The following is a 14,403-nucleotide window of genomic DNA, read 5'->3' as shown; positions in this document are numbered from 1 at the left end:
TGTAATGCAAACCTGCTCCTGGGTTCGCATGTGGCCTTTGGTCGCCAGGCTGTCAGCTATCCTGCCATAGATGGCTTCATTCCTCCGTCTAGTGCAGATATCATGGATGGTGGGAGCATCCCCCCCCAAACCTGAGTAAGGTTCATGATCTCCACCCTGGACCAGGAAGGCGCCTGCCTTCTCTGGGCCCTGGCAGGCTTCTGGGAGCTGGCAGACTGCTCCTGGGGAGCGGTGGACGGCTGGTTGCCAGTGGCTCATGTTTTGGGGCCAGTGGGTCAGGTGCAACGACTGCTGGCTCTGGGATGGTAGGCTTGGAGCTCCTGTGGCCAGAGTCTACCTCTTTAAGGGCTCCAGGGAGGGGAGGAGGGAGTGGAGTGTTCTTGGTTGAGGCTGGAGTGGCCACCAGGGCATCCTGGGAAGGCTGGAGGCCTCCAATCATATATATAGTAGCCCAATGTCTGTCACTCTGTAATGCTGAAATGCTGGCTGTTCCCTCTGGGCGGCACTGTTGCCTGAGTCATGTCCTTTGCCTCCCGCCATGGTGCTCGGCTGACTTCTGTGCCACTCAGCCGCAGCTGGCTGAGCGGCGCAGAAGTCAGACGAGTGCCACGGCAGGAGGCGAAAGGGGGTGGGGTGGTGACATGCTGCGTGACAGCGTCCCCTGGCCGTGAACGTCACCATCCCTCCTCCCTTCACCTCCTGCTGTGGCGTTCGGTTGACTTCTACGCCGCTAAGCTGGACCGCCTCGCAGGAGCAAGCGGTGGTTTGGGCTCCATGCTACCCATGCAGCACGGGGAGCACTGAGCCCAAATGGCTGTTTGGGCTCCGCAGTCCCCCGAGTGAGAGGCAGGAGGGGAGGAGAAGAGAAAGAGAGAGACGGAGAGAGAGGCAGGAGGCGGAGGAGAGGTGGTGGGGGGAGGAAGGAGGAGGAGGAGAGAGAGACACGGACATGGAGGGGAGATCCGAAATTCCCGTGTTATGACGGGCTATTGGCTAGTTTCAAAATAAGTGTCTACACAGCACTTATTTCAAAATAGCTACTTAGAATTTGGCGTTATTCCTCGTAGAATGACTTTTACCAAATTCGAAGTAAGCACTCTGCTATTTCTAATTTATTTCAAAATAGTGATTTGGCTGTGTTGACACTAAGAAAGTTATCTCGAAATAATGGCTGTTATTTCGAAATAACTTTGCAGTGTAGACATACCCTTAGTAAAGAGTAAACACACTAGAAGAATAAAAATATGGAAATAACTCTATTTCTATTCTTAACTGAATGTACATTTATGATCATATGTTTAAGGGATTAGAAATAGTCTGAATCAGTTAGAGCTGGAAAAAGAAAGAACACCCATTTTAATAAGAAAATAACAGAATAATGAGTAGGAAATGTCATCCTCCCCACTCCTATTCAAGTATGTAGTGCCAGAATTCAGCAAGAAGAGACTGCACTCCAGTTGAGGAACATTTGAACCTCAGTGGCCCTTTTCTCCAATATAAGTTGGAGTGCTAGGAATGAAGGGCACCCTTGCTTCACCTGCAGATGCACTATACTCTTTGACAGATGGTAACAATCTATAGATATACTTGATGTTTGGTGAAAACGTATGTGTGTGGAGAACCACCTCAATCTATGCAGTTGTTTGAAGCTAAATTGTGCATTTCCCCATATTGACCATAAGTATCATTTCCTGTATAGTCAGTCCTGGCATAATTAATGAACAATTAAAATTACTGTCAATACAAATGTGTGGATTGTACACTCAGGAACATCAGTCAGAGATAGCTCTGCTGATGAAGAGAGCTCAATGCTATGGCTAACCGCCACATTCCCTGAGCTACAAATGAAGTGTTCAAACCTGGAGCGGTACCTCTTTGATGCTTGTAGGGCTGCAAGGATCAGGCATAGCACACTGGGAAAAGAGGAAGAGCCAGGATAATCTACTATAAGGTGCTAAATAAAATAGCTGTTTAAAAATGTTGCTATGTTAGTAACAGTTGTTCTTAAATAAATGTTCCCTAGATGTTATTTTATGTGAGTTGAGGTTAAAAAAGTAAACTTAATAAAGAGTGTATTTTCAGCAGTGAGACTGCCACAAGGAGCAAATCCATTTGCATTGGACTGAGAATGTATCCCGTTTTGAGTTTGAAATTCTATTTTGTAATTACACAACACTTTTAGTGCTGACTGTTGTTGATTTCATGAAGTTCTGGGAACTTTGTGCCTTGCTAACTTCCTGGAATTGAAGTAGAGCAAAAAGAGGCAGTACTCTCCTCATAAGCCTCTATCTCTAATTATGTAGGCTTACTGGACTGATCCCCATTTTCCATTTCCCCAGCAACAACAGCAGTTTCGTCAGTGTAAGAGGAAAGGCACATGTAAAGAAAACAGTCCTACCTCTGACATTGCATCTCCATGATTATGTATTGGTTGTTGAGAGTGACTGCCACATCTTCTGTTTGCACAGGGACTTAGCAGCAGATCTTCTCATGATGACTCCCAATAATGAACTGCAGTTAGCAAAGCTGTGTGCTTTCTACCCTGGATCGACAGCAGAGATAAATGAGCTACATGAAAAGGTGCATTTAAGGGCTTTTATTTTTAAAAAATTATTTGAAGAGTAAAATGAGATTGTGTGTTAATTTGTTTCTTAATTTGTAGATAAATTCATAACAATTGCAGGCAAATTCATTTTAGCATGGATTTGACACAATAATATTTCCTATTATCTCTCATAAGTTTTGTTGGTTTGTTTTTATCAGTTTATGCACAATAAGAAATGTGTCACAGGGTGCTATAAAAGCTGTCATTCATGTTAAAAGTCTACACTTGCCAACAAGGACTTAACAAATATTTGAACTATCTCACCCATTACCAAGACAGTTTCCCCAATTATCACCTCTAATACCATTAACTCACAAACATCCCACTCTCCCTACCTCTAATATCATCAATTCACAGACACTTACCTTCCTTCCTTCCTTCCCCCCCCCCCCCGCATCCCCCTCCTGTTCTGCAATGTGATTTGTCCTTTTCATATTTGTTCATTTTTTTTAATTGTATCCTTTGGTATATATGGTTGTGACTACTTTCTTCCACTATTTGATCTGATTTGGTCTGGCCCACGAAAGCTCATCATCTAATAAACCATCTTGTTAGTCTTTAAAGTGCTACATAGTCCTGCATTTTGCTTCAACTACCCCAGACTAACACGGCTACATTTCTATCAGTGATTAGATAGTGTTGATAGTAGTTTCCCTGCTTCCCTCCTTGAGGAGGGCATGCCGGGGCCCCATGACTTCAAACCCTGTCAGCAGTGCTCCAAACCCATGCCCCACGGAGATCCACACAAAGATTGTTTGAAGTGGTGAGGGCCATTTAACTAACACCTGCAAGATCTACAGGTTCTTTAAGCCATGTACTCAGAGGGAGGGAGACTCAATGCTTAAGCTCCTGTTAATGGAGTTGGCACTTCAACCCCCCCCCCCCTCCGCTGGAGGCAGCACCGTAGGTAAGGAGTGCACCAGTGCCGACTAGAGAGACAGAGAGGGCTCCAAGGCACACGGAGCCTTCCTGGCACTGATCGGCACCGAGGCACCGATCTCAATCGCCGGTGCCATTGACTAGTAAATGGGTGTGAAGTGAAAGGTCACCGTGGAAGCGGGACTGGAGCACCTGCCCCCTGGAGCCGGTGCTTCAATGGAGGAGCCCGGTAGGATCGGGAGCCCAAGGGGGCTGGGACCTGTCCCTGGAGGAGGTCCGGAGCCATCCATGCCGCAGACATTCTCAGCGGCCCGGGAGCTGATAGAGCTACACACCCTTAAAGACTCCAGGGCCACCCTAAAATCCTTGGGCATCCACACCCCAGCCCTGCAGCAGCATCCACTAAACCAGAGGCTACAAAGAGGCTATCAGCAAGGGCCGCGGTTTGATAATAGAAGGTCTAGGGCTCCCACAGCCAGGGGGAATAGGAGGAGATCACAGGGTCCTCCTGACCAGAACCCCGGACCCTCCAGGGGCCTATGTCCGGCTTTTGAAGGTGCGCCCGAGGACGGAGTTCCAGTCACTTTTGCCAGAGGCTGTCCCCCTTTTACCAGGCCTGGTGTGCTATCACCACAGACTGTTGGGTACTGGACATGGTACAGAGGGGATACTCTATCCCATTCCTTTCTTCCCCACCCTCCCATCCCCCTTCCCTGTCCCTTTTCAGGGATCCCTCTCACGAGACCCTGCTCAGGCAGGAGGTCTCCATGCTACTTTCTCTAGGGGCAGAAAAGGAGGTTCCACTGTCCCTCCGGGGAAGTGGCTTTTATTCCCACTACTTCCTGATCCAAAAATCCAAAGCGGTTTTGTGGGGGCATGTTTGGACACGATGTGTGGCAGGGTGTCCCTCCCATGTCCACAGACATCGTTCGTGGCCTTCAGGCTGCCCCCATGACCATGGCACGGAACTGCATTAGGCTTTTGCTCACATGGCGGCATGCACATATGTGGTGCGCTCCACCAGGCTCCACCTCAGTCCTCTCCAGAGCTGGCTGGTGATGGCGTCCAGGCCAGCCCTCAACCATATCGACCTGGTGGTGACGGTTCCTCCAGCGATCCTATCAACCCTAAACTAGTGTCTGAGGGACTCCAAAGTATGCGAAGGGGTCCCGTTCCACCACCCCTCCCCCACGGTCTAGCTGTTGACCGATGCATCTGACACAGGATGGGGTGCCCACCTGGCGGATCTTTGTACTCAAGTTATGTGGTCGGGGGCAGAGAGGAACATGCATATCAATGTCAGGGAGCTGAGGGCGGTTCAGCTAGCTTGTTAGACATTTATGCCCCAGCTATGGGAGAAATGTGTGTCCGTTCTCACAGACAACACGATGGCCAGGGCTCGCTGAGTGGTGACGAGCCCTGCTCGCCAACTGCGCGGTTCTGCGCTCTGCGCCAGCTCTTCCAGGGTGTAATCTACTCACCACAGGCGAGTAGATTACATTGTTTGTCAAGCCCTGATGATGGCGATGTACTACATCAACTGTCAAGATGGTGTTCATTCCTCTCCCCTCTGGGATCATTCGCTAACCCTCTGGGATCTGTGAACTGCTTTACTTTTGACCTGATTGGCTCATCTAATCACTTCTTAAAAAATGGATTTTCGCAGAAAACCCTCTCACAAAGTTCTTATATGCTGAGGCTGATGTTTACCAGACATTTGGCGTACTGAGTCTACCAATGTTCTAGGGCCATTCTGTGCAAAAAAATTAAAAATTCTGCATGCAATATTTTAAAGTCCTGCAAAATTCTGTGTATTTTATTTGTCAAAACTCTAGTTTCAGTTATTTTGGACAATATAGAAACAGTAAAAAAGATTCCTGTAGGATTAGAAAGTTAAAGAAACTCCTTACAACATCCCCATTTCAACTGAGAGGTGAATAAAGGTGACATCTTTATTACCTTTTAAATAAAGTGAATTATCTTGTCTTCATATATGAGAGAATCTATTTTAGTTATGCTTTATGTGAACTGCAGAAGTTTTTTGAAACTTAGCATATTCAAACAAAACTATTTATTTCTTGTGTAAAACTTGTTTTCCAGTGTAATCTACCAGGAGTAGATGAATGTATGCAGTTGGCAGAGACAGCTCAGGCAAAAGGAGACATATTTGAAACCATAAAATACTATTTGTTGAGTGCAGAACCAGAAAAAGCTCTTCCCATTGGCATTCAATATATTAAAGGTAGGATTATGAATGGAAGAACCTGATCTCAATGTGAACATTTGTTTGGCTTCTTTCCGCTTTGGTATTTACCATTTTAATTTTTTGTTTGTATTTTTCAACAGAACAAATTAGTAGCTCAGATTGGACTTTGGATTCAGTATGCACTTTTCTTGACCTTCTAAGCTATATACGCACTGAAAGATTAGTCCTGCATAAATGTAGTGAGTGAGTATATTTTCAAGGACTATAAGATTGAATCTACACTCTTGGTGTAAAGATTACTCTTTCACTTTGTTTACAGTCATGTCATCTGCTTCTTTCCTACTGCTAGCAATCACTTGGATATCTTTACAACATAGCTTTTAGCTGATGCATCTGAATAAAAATAACAAATATTTATTATTTAATCCATCGTCCCTAACATAGGCAAACTTCATAAGAGCCAATAGGTGTTTTCAAATGTTAGAAGTGAAGGTTAAGTCCTAAATTCAGATTCAGGCCAAACTGTCTGCATTTGTAGTAGCAGAGCAGGATCTTGAAGGTATGAGGCAGGATATTCTCTGGTTATTTCACTGAGTTGATGAAGATGTTGGAGGAACTTCAGGCCACAACTAGTGATGTAAACAACTGGTTGAGGCTACCTGATAAACAAAATGCTTATCAGGTAGTTGCGTAGGAACTCGACTAGTCACTTCCTCCCTCTTGCTGAACCAGTTCCCTCCAACACCATCTTCTCAGGAGGTAGGAGAGGCAGAAGGCAGCGGGGATTGAAACAGTCCTGATCGCACTGGTCCGACTGCAGCTCCTCTCCTTTTGAAATGTTCGAGAGCTGCAGGCAGCAGGCAGCTCAAAGGGAGAGAGGCAACCGGAACCTGCTAGGAACCCAGTTCCCACTGCCTCTATTCCTTTGAAATGTATAGGAGTCTTGTACATTTCAAAGGGAGAGGTGCAGTGAGATAGCGAGCACCCCTCTTATCGACTAATCGAGTAGACTCAATTAGCTGATTAATCAAAATTTAACATCCTTAGCCACAACCTGTGCATTCCCTGTTTTGTGTACTTATTGAGAATGCTGTGGGATGACCACTGCCACAATGTCTATCTCCTCAGAACTCCTTGACATTCTAATCAGAGGGGGTATAAACTTGGATTTAGGACACAGACTGCACTTCTTGCATTTAATTATCCGTTTGTGGTAACAATGATCAGGTATTCTTGCTAACTTTTAGAACAGTCAGCTGCCTTTGAAGATGCTGATCATGAAGTGTTGCTGGCCCATCTGTGGTCTCAGGTAGGAGTAGCTGGGGTGTAATAGGCTGCCAATAGCCTTTGTTAGCTGAGAAGACCTGAAGAGTTGCACTGGGAATTATTTGTCAACTGTAAAGGCACTCCAGTGAAGCAAGTAAAATCTATTGCTTACCGGTATGGGGAGAGGGGAGAGAGGAGAGGAAGAGGTGAGAAGAGAGGGAAGTGTTACCAGCTAAGTGGGGTCACATGGCCTTCCCTGTAACTCCTTCCCTCCCACGGTGCTCATTCTTGCCCCTCCCCAAAATCCATACCATTTTACTTGTGGGGAGTGGCATAGTGTGCTCTCTCCTCCTCCTGCTGCACTGGAGACTTCAGGAAAAGAGCAGAATGTGGGGCTGCTGGGTAGCCCCACACTGGCAGCTCTTCTGGTATTAGTATTGTACTGCCCCTTAATTCGAATTAGCTGTTAAACCTCATTCCAGGAGGAATAACAGCTAATTCGAGTTAGGGCTTTACTTCGAACTCCCGTTTCACTGCCGCGTGTAGACGCAGGCGGTCATCCGGGCTAGTCAATTTCCAAAATGGTGACTGCCTGGGAACATGCTAATGAAGCACGGGATATTTAAATCCCGCGCTTCATTTGCAATGTCGGTCACCCTCATTAGCCTCCCTAGTTCGAACTAGGGGGCTAGTGTAGACATACCCTTAAGAAACAAAATAGCTGTGGCTAGTAGTGCAAAGAGCCATGTATTATATATTTTTATGTATATCTATAAGGCGCATATATATTTATTTTTATATAGCTGTAACCCTAAGGCACCCCCAGCCTCCCTGCTTTAACCCAATACCTTCTCCTTCCCCCAGAGCCAGGCATCCCCAGCCCCCCTTCTCTAACCCAATCTCTCTCCCATTCCCCAGAACCAGGTGGCCTCAGGCCCCTCTGCCCCCACTCTAACCCAATGCCCTTCTAGGTCCCCCAGAGCCAGGCAGCCACAGTGTGTAGGGCAGTAACTCTCTTCCCCAGCCTCCTACTGGTGTCCCTTGCACCACAGCTCTGTGTCTTTGCATGTTTTCTCCGTCTTTCTCCACACAGCCATTTTCTCTTTGGTTGTCCCTGCTCCTTGGGGGAAAAATTCTTTTGTTTTATAAATATTGCCCTATCTGCACGGCTAGTTCCTGCACTCCCCAGGAGGCTGGGGCTGCTTGCCACTGACAGATGAGCACTCTCAACAGCCATCTCCCTTGGACGGGAAGGGAAGGAGCAGGCTACATGCATTGGAAGGGAGAGAGAGGTGGGCAGGGGAATCGGGCTATGCAGCTTTTCACCCTTGCTGCCTCTCTTCCCCTGACCCATCCACCACAAGTACAGAAATACAGCCCCACGCTCGCTGCTCCTGGGAGGGCTCCCTTCCCATTATCCCCTGGGCCAGCAATCACGCATCAGTTTGAACTGACCACCATCTAGCAATCCCAGCCACCCACCCCTCCCCCAGAGCCAAGCAGCCCTAGATTCTTTTATTAACGCCCTGGGTCTCACTGGAGTCGCTGCAGCCACGTGCTTTTTCCTCAAGGTGCTGGGGCACGTGTGCAGAGCAGCCATGAACTGTCCAAGCACATGGTTCCGAAAGACAGTCAAACGTTTCCTTGGAGGCAGGTGCTGCCACCCCCTCGCCGAATCCCAGACATTTTTTATGTTTTAAAAAAGCCAGGAAAATGAGGATATGTCTGGGAAAAAATGGACATATGGTAACCCTAAAGAGCCGCATTTCTATGAGCAAAGAGCCGCATGTGGCTCGAGAACCACGGGTTGGCCACCTCAGATGTAGATGGTATCATGAGCTTTCGTGGGCAAAACCCACTTCTTCAGATGACTGGAGTATTAAAAGTCTAGATTGATGATTAAATAAGGGAATGGGGGGGAGGAAAAAAAGAAGAAGAAAGACAGTAATAGATTGTTCAAGTCGTTACAAAAGGCTGAAATTTGTACTTGAGTTTTATTTTAAATAACTGTCAAAACACTCAGAATCTGTGTGGGGCACTTCTTATTCTGCAGCACAAGAAAAAATAAAAATCAGTAAATGGACTCGGTGTTGAGCAGAAGAAGTGTAGTTTACAGATATCTAGTTAGAGCTGAAATGGAATCAGTCAGGCAGCACAGACATTGCCTACACAAATACACAGATCAAACAGGATTTTGAATTAGTTAGTAGAGTGATAGTCTGTTCAAAGTTTCTGCAAATGATTTAAACTATTTTTTATCTTTTTTTTTTTTTAGAGTTCGGAATGAGCTGCTGATATTGTCTGGTTACATTGGGGCTTTACTTGCTATTAGAAGAGAGTATGCTAGCATTGTACCTGCACTTTATGAATACACAAGGTAATTTTAATTATTGATCTATTTGCACTGCAGTACATCCAGGAGCCTGAATCAGGATTATGGTACATAATAAGAGACAATCCATGATCCCAAAAGCTCATCAATCCAAAGTCCCTTCCTGCAATGATCTCATGTGGATGTATTCCTGTGCTTACCCAGAGCTCCATTGGCTTCTTGGGTGCATCACACAGGTACAAGGGTCAACCTAAAAGCAGAATGTGGATCTCAGTCAACCAGCATGATCCTCAAAGAAAAGATTGTTTTTTTAAGTAGTCTAGATTTTCTCCTTGCTTTATTATAAGTTATAAACTGAACTTTGTCATTTATTTGACTAAAAATAATTTGAGAAATAACAACAGGAAGATATAATAGACTAAGGAAAAATAGGTTAGTAATAACCTCTTTGTGACACTTCAGCATCAAGTTTTGAGATGTTCTGGGACTTACAGAATCCACGGAGAACAAGGCCCTTTTAAAGCCTTATTTCTTTAGCATGACCTTGCAAGATGGATAAAATCCACCACAATCTGCCATCTGAGCTTTTTAGACTCCAATCCAACAAAATATATAAGCATAAGATGTTCCAGTAAAGTCAAATGGTCCTGTACGTATGCTTAAACATAAGTACTTGCATAAATGTGGAATTAGGAACTATGTACATCGAAAAGTTGTCCCTCTTTTCTTGCCTTAGTTCAGGTTGGATCTCCCTGGTCCAGCACCCTTAGGATCTGACTAGTCCTGGATGAGGGATTTTGCTGGACCAGTGAAGGTCATTTCTGTCCCTTTGCCATTGGCTCCCTCCATCCCTGGTCCAATTGCCAGCCTCCTGGCTGGCTCCCCTCTCTCACTGTCCCCTGCTGCTGTGCCTGGCTCCTGCTGCCACACCGAGCAGCCTAGTGGCCTCCACATGCTGGCTTCCTGCTGCCACACTGGGCAGCCCAACTGCTTCCATGCCCCAGGCTCTTGCTGCCCTATGGGGCTGCTCTACTACCACGCTTAGGGTTCCCACTGCCCTGGCGGGAAGCCCTGCTGCTGTGTGTTGCTCTCCTGCTACCTGCCAGTCTGAAGGGCTCCTAGATTCTAGCTTTCCACCTGGACTCTCTGGTCTTTAAACATCCTGGTCCATCTGGACCACGGATGTTACGGACCAGAGTGTCCCAGTTTAGAGAGTTTCAACCTATGTATGTAAAAATTAGGTACAGTATTAGTTTTCTGAAAAATTCTATTTAGACATCTATTCGGGCAAGACAAAATTGTTTCAGATATTGTGCTAAATCACATTCAGTTGATCTACTTAGCCCTCCATCATTCTCAGGTATTATATTTATTTATCTTTTCAGTAAACATCAGGAATACAGGCCAAGCCACACAATACTATAAAATTCAATAACTGTCATTTTAAAGAAAGCATTTACAGCCTTAAAAAAATATATATCAAAGGAAAACTCAAGATAATTAAATCAAGATAATTAAATGTAGAAATATAAAAACTAATTATGCTTAAATTCAGTTATAGCATTGTAGCAAAAATATCCAATTTTATGGTCAGTTCAACATACAGTATACTTAAAACAGATTCACATTGTTTATTTCTAGATTATTTTTCCTTCCAGTCTAACAATGTATATTTTCTTAATTTAATTTTTTCTGTGGGAATATATTTTATTTTCAAATTCTAATTACTTTTTATTTCTCTTTAGTCAGCTTTTAAAACGGCGAGAGGTCTCTGTTCCCCTGAAAATTGAACAGCTCTCTGAGGAACTAGATGCTTGGAGAGCTTGCACTCACTTAGTCAACAAGTACGTGTGAAATGTAAAATTATCATAATAGAAGTTACTATAATTTAAATGTGCTCATTGTAAATACATTGTTTTATCCCATTTTTTCCTTTGTAGAATATGATTATATCAATTTATATAAAAATTAAGGTACTTCATTTTGAAAGAATAGTTTTTGTGCATCCTGAGGCATACTGCAAATAAAATAAATAGCTTAAAATGAAATGTATTTTACTCACAGATCTACTGATGAACTGTCATATACCTCTCCATCTGAATCACAGAGAATGGTATATTCAACATTGGTATCACGAATAAAAGAAGAGCCTCTTAAAGGAATGATTGGACCAGATTACGTCACTGGATCTAATCTTCCTAGTCACTCAGACGTTCACATCTCTTGTTTGACAGGATTAAGGATACAGGTACCGTTTTATGGAGCCTGAATGCTCTTTTTGGAATCTTACTGTATATTTTAGAAATGTGCATCTCTCTGTCCATAAGCATGTCAGTCCATTTGTTCAAGAATTCTTCCTAAACAGTAAGAGCTAGAGTCACCAAATTTGATATGCAGCTTCCTCTTATTATAACTTAAAGCAAGGTAAGGGTTTGATTGTGCCAGAACAATGGGATGTACCTGGAATTCAGTTGTTTTGCATCAAATGGAAAGGGAGCTGGTGTGTGAGAGAAGGGACAGTTATACTCACAAATGACCACATGGTGCCCCAGTTCTGGGGAACAGCCATTGCAGGCCTCCGCAGCCCCAAGCTGCCCCTGGGGAGCAGCCCCAGGAAGAAGATGGTAGGCAGGCCATAGAGAACACTAGAACTGGAAGGGACCTCAAGAGGTCATTGAGTCCAGTCCCCTGCCCTCACGGCTGGACCAAGCACTATCTAAGACTATCCCTGATAGATGTCTATCTAACCTGCTCTTAAATATCTCCAGAGATGGAGATTCCACTACCTCCGTAGGCAATTTATTCCAGTGTTTAACCACCCTGACCGTTAGGAAGTTTTTCCTAATGCCCAACCTAAACCTCCCTTGCTTGAGTATCCTGAAATGGCTATTGCTGCCATTTTGACTTGAAGGAAATTGTCCTTAATTACAGTAAGTTATACAGAAAGAAATTGTCATGAGCAAAAATAGTTGAAATCCCTAACTGGACATTTTCATCTCCAGTGAAGTAGTGGTTTTCAAACCACAGGTTGTACCCAGTACTGGGTCATGGAATGTCAGGCACTGAGTCTCATTGCTGCAGGGTGATCAGGTGACCAGTGGGGGGCTACACTGTGTTGTATCCCAGAAGTGGCTGGCAACAGGCCTGGCTCCTTCTCTCTCTCTCTCTCACACACACACACATCACTGACTGGGAGCCACTCAAGGTAAACCCTTCCCCAGACCTGACCCCCTCCTACATCCCAAAGCTCTCATCCTCAGCACCATCCCAGAGCCCACACTCTAGTCAAATTATGTTGGGTGATGGGCATAAACAATTTTCTTCAACTGGATCATGAGTAAAAAAGTTTGAAGACCACTTTGCTAGATTGCATCGCTTCTTGAAGTATGGTGACATGATTATCTTTTTTCTTCCCTTTTCTAAACATTCACAGGGTCCTGTGTTTTTCCTTGAAGATGGAAAATCAGCTATTTCACTGAATGATGCTTTGATGTGGGCCAAAGTGAATCCCTTCTCACCATTAGGAACAGGAATACGACTTAACCCATTCTGATAAGATTGCTCCACCCCCGCCCCCAGTGCTTAAAAGAAGTAACATCCAGCAGGTTAACGTTAATTTAACCTTGATTGTTGAAGGACAGAAAGATGGCAGTTGATTCTTCCTGAAAGACAGTTACTTGAATTTTGCAAAATGTAAATGAGAAAATGAAAAATTGATTTTTATATATAAAAAGTTATGATAATCCAAAGAAAAAAATGTCCTTACATAATTGACAGCCATTTTTTTTAAAGATGAGAATACTGTTGTTAGACAACATAAACATCTTTCAGTAAATTTTTGTGAACAAATTGTAAAGCAAATAAATACCTGCACATTATCAATATACTGGGGTAGCCTGAACTGTGAAATTCTTAAGACATTTTAAAATACATCAGTACACAAATTATTTATGCTTTTATGAATTGCCACTGAGATACAGCTGAGCTTCATACATCCCTTTTTATTTGTACCGAATACTTGATAAATATGATTCTAAAAAGTGATAGTGTATATTAAATGACAATATAGTCAAAATACTTCAATTTTTAATTAAAAATCTTTTACTACAATAAATATTTAAGCTTGAACAGTAAAAGTCATTTTGATGAATATCTAGATTAGAATAAATTATATTTTCTGATAAGTTCACTTTTAGCACTCCCCCTTATATTTTAATGAGCTAAAATATTTTATGAACATTATTTTTTTAATAAATAGCTTGTAAGTAATAAATAACTTATTCAATGAAAATTATTGAAATACATTATGTAAATTAAAACTTTTGTTTTTTAATTTTGTATAGATTGTAAAAATGCATATGATATTGAGAACCTGATACATAAAATGTGGGCATTGCTTTATTTAGTCGGTTAGTTCATGTCCAGAAGTATCTACTCAAATGTAAGTATGTACTCAAATGAAAGAAAAAATGATGGCAATGAGTATTTTAGCTAACCATTGTGTATAATATCAACTACGCTAATGAGAAGACCAGTCGTTCACAAATAGAATTATTCTTACATCAAATACCATTAGAAATCCTTTTACTGTGTTTCCTGATCAGCATGTTAGTGGCACTGTTCTCTTCAACTTCATTTTCTCTTCTCCCCTGCATCGTCCCCAGAAATAAGTTATGTTGGTTAGGTTATAAAGAGGTAACAGTCAAAAATAACTGAATGTGTTTTAAGTAACCTGTACAAAATAGGAATAACACAAGATACAGCCCCTCTCATCTTATAATGCCTTGCAAATGTAACCAATATAATTAATCATCACATTAACCCTATGAGGTAGTAAGGCATATAAGGATGTTAAGAAGCAGGTAATTGACTAAATGTGTATTTGATATAATTTGTATCAAGTACACAATTAGTTGTAAGGGGCCTCACTGTGGCTCTACAGTTTAAATGTAGTGGGAGCCAGGCACTGGGTCACAGACCACTGTGTGTCTGCTTTTTAAATGTAGTTAGAGCTGCCTGGCTCTTATTACATTTAAAAAGAAGAGATGCAGCAGGGGATCCAGCACGAGCCAGGACTCAGCAGTCTCGCCTTGCGTCAGGTCCCAGACTGCTGTG

General features: G+C 43.3%; 1 protein-coding gene across 3 annotated transcripts in view; it reads left to right on the top strand.

The window, feature by feature from the left end:
• WDR17 (WD repeat domain 17) overlaps positions 1-13,734 on the top strand; it is a 105,006-nt gene extending 91,272 nt beyond the window's left edge. For 2 of the 3 annotated variants that reach the window (XM_089777908.1, XM_006131598.4), the window contains exons 23-29: positions 2,469-2,580; positions 5,585-5,726; positions 5,831-5,933; positions 9,232-9,333; positions 11,034-11,132; positions 11,353-11,536; positions 12,722-13,734. In XM_089777908.1, coding sequence (XP_089634034.1) covers positions 2,469-2,580; positions 5,585-5,726; positions 5,831-5,933; positions 9,232-9,333; positions 11,034-11,132; positions 11,353-11,536; positions 12,722-12,841 — 862 coding nt within the window. In that variant the 3' untranslated portion in view covers positions 12,842-13,734. Of the gene's footprint in view, positions 1-2,468; positions 2,581-5,584; positions 5,727-5,830; positions 5,934-9,231; positions 9,334-11,033; positions 11,133-11,352; positions 11,537-12,721 lie in introns of those variants that run through there. The other variant, XR_016349417.1, reaches the window with a different exon arrangement.
• The last annotated feature ends 669 nt before the right edge of the window (positions 13,735-14,403 follow it).

This window comes from Pelodiscus sinensis, chromosome 4 (assembly GCF_052426305.1).
Source record: "Pelodiscus sinensis isolate ZL-2025 chromosome 4, ASM5242630v1, whole genome shotgun sequence".
NCBI lineage: Eukaryota > Metazoa > Chordata > Testudines > Trionychidae > Pelodiscus > Pelodiscus sinensis.
This window is presented reverse-complemented; position numbering and strand designations above follow the sequence as displayed.